Source organism: Merops nubicus, unplaced genomic scaffold, assembly GCF_000691845.1.
Source record: "Merops nubicus isolate BGI_N331 unplaced genomic scaffold, ASM69184v1 scaffold34928, whole genome shotgun sequence".
NCBI classification, from domain to species: Eukaryota; Metazoa; Chordata; class Aves; order Coraciiformes; family Meropidae; genus Merops; species Merops nubicus.
The window spans coordinates 4,920-7,189 of NW_008628303.1; the positions used below are offsets into that span (position 1 = coordinate 4,920).

General features: G+C 56.0%; 1 protein-coding gene across 1 annotated transcript; it reads right to left on the reverse strand.

Moving 5' to 3' along the window:
* Positions 1-238: 238 nt before the first annotated feature.
* On the reverse strand, positions 239-2,264 carry RBM15B (RNA binding motif protein 15B). The gene has a single exon (XM_008946614.1). The coding sequence runs from the start codon at positions 2,169-2,171 to the stop codon at positions 504-506; it is 1,668 nt and encodes a 555-aa protein (XP_008944862.1). The 5' UTR covers positions 2,172-2,264; the 3' UTR covers positions 239-503.
* Positions 2,265-2,270: the final 6 nt, after the last annotated feature.

Sequence of the window (2,270 nt, forward strand, 5' to 3'; positions counted from 1 at the left end):
ACAAAAAACCAAAACCAAACAAAACCAAAACTCAAAAGCAACCTTTCAGTCTCTCACAGAGCACAAAGAAGAACCCCCCTTCTCCCTCCCACCTTTCAGGACATGTATAAAGAGACAGATGAGGTGCAGGAGGCTGGGGTCTGGGAAACTGAACCGGGCTGGAGCCATCACCTCGCAGCTCCTGCCAGCACAGGGAGCCAGCCCTTCCTGGGCCATAAAAACTAGGATACCGCACAAGTTTAGAAATCCATCAGTGAACAAGGCTTTACTGACAACTTTTCATACAGTTAAAAAATAAAAATACAGAACAACAGCGGACAGTGTCACATATTAAAAACGAATAAAATGGGCTCTATTTAAATGGTATTAAAATTAAGTCGAAACTAAAAAATCTTACCACTTTGGTAGAGGTGTTTTGAGCCTCTACCAAAATGATCAGCCTTAAAAACAACCGGGTTGTGTGACACACAAAGAAAACATGGGATCTGAAAAGACAGTGTGGGCTAGGCAGTGTCTTTGACTATAACTATCACCATATGCTCTTCTTCTAACTTCCCCAATGTCCTTAGTGCTGACTGGAGGTACTGCTGAGAGAATTCACAAGGAGGGAACGCGTAAAGCATGCCTGTGCTGTCTCTGCCCTTCGCCCCTCCCACGGGCAGGCTGATAACCCCAGCAGCCTGCTTCTGTTTCAAGTAGGAGACCAGGTTCCTGAGAAGCCGTCGCTGCAAGCCGGGCTCCACAGCAGGGAAGGTCCCCTCGGCCCCTGCCGGGGCGGACTGGGTGGCCAGGAGCACGGCGTAGCCGTTGGGGCTGCCTTGTTTGATACGGCGAGTGACTTCATCCAGCTTGGGCTGGTCGAGCCGAAGTCTCTGGGCGATTTTGAGCTGCGTTAACTTCCCGCCGGATGAATGGTCTTTAAGGAGTCCGTTGATGACGCCCAGGTCTCCCTCCAGGATGTGCATAGAGGTGGGGAAGCAGCTGTTTTTAAGCACAAGAAGCCCGTTCCAAGCGAGTTGCAGCGTCTGGGCATATTCTGATAAATTCTTTAGCTTTTTGGTCTCAGATTTTTGCTCCTCGTGAGTTTTTGATTCCGATTCACCAGTTCGATGATTGCGTTCGCTGTCCCTTTTTTTAGGCTGGGGAGCGTCGGATGCCTCGCGATGGGCTTTCTCCTCAGTCGAGTGACGATTGTTCTGAAGGGAGTTACTCTGCTCTTTCTCGGCGCCGGATTCTGTAGTGTGATTCTCCTTGCGAGCCCTGTCGGGGCTGCGGTCTAGAGCTGGCCCACTGGCCTTCGTCCTGCTCCTGTCCTCGTAAGGCGAGTGCGCGGTCCTCCCGCGGTCGCTGGAAAGGCTCCGGCGCTTCCGTCTCTCTTCCCACGGCTTGGGCACGCTGCGGTCGCTGTCGCTGCCCCAGCGCTCTCCGCTCCGGCTCCGCACCGATCGGCTGTAGCTTTCCAAGTTGTTTCTGCGTTCAGTGTTTTTGGCGGGGCTGGCCCAGTCTGCCTCGACAAAGGTCCTGTCCCTGTCCGAGTACAGGAGGTGCGGAGGAGTCCTGTCTCGCACCCTCAAGTCTTGCTCTAGGCTTCTGTGTCTGCCGTACCCGTCGGCGAGCAGTTCGTAGTGCACGGGGAGCGGTGCCGGCGGGTACTGCTGCGGGTATCTCGTCTCTTCTGCTTTGGCAAAATCTACTCGGAGCCTCCTCTCCGGTCCGCCCAGAGGGAAGCCTCTCATCTGCGCGCAGGCGGCCTGGGCAGCGTCCAAGCTCTCGTACTGGATGTACGCGAAGCTGTCTCCTTTCACATAGTCAATAGTCCTGATGCTGCCGAAGCGGTCGAACTCCCTCGCCAGGGCGGCCAGGGAAGTGCTCGGCCCGAGACCTCCCACCCACAGCCTGGTGGTCGGGTTGGCCTTCCCATAGCCAATTTTGATAGGGTTCCTGCCGACGACGCGGCCCGACATGGCGACCTTGGCCCGATGCGCCATGTCCAAGTTTTGGAACTTGAGGAAAGCGTATGCCCCTCCCTGGCCACGGGCAGGGCGCTTGATCACCACTTCTTCGATGATGCCGTACTTCTCGAAGGCACGCCTCAGCTCCACTTCCGAGACGTTGTGGTCCAGGTTGCCGATGAAGAGGTTGCGGGTGGCTCTCTGGTCGTCCTCCGGCATCAGGTCTTCCTCGGCCACGATGGGGTAGCTGTAAGGGCGGCCGCGCTCGTCGTACAGCCCGTAGTAATCCAGGGCCCTCTCCCGCTCCCGGGAGAGCCC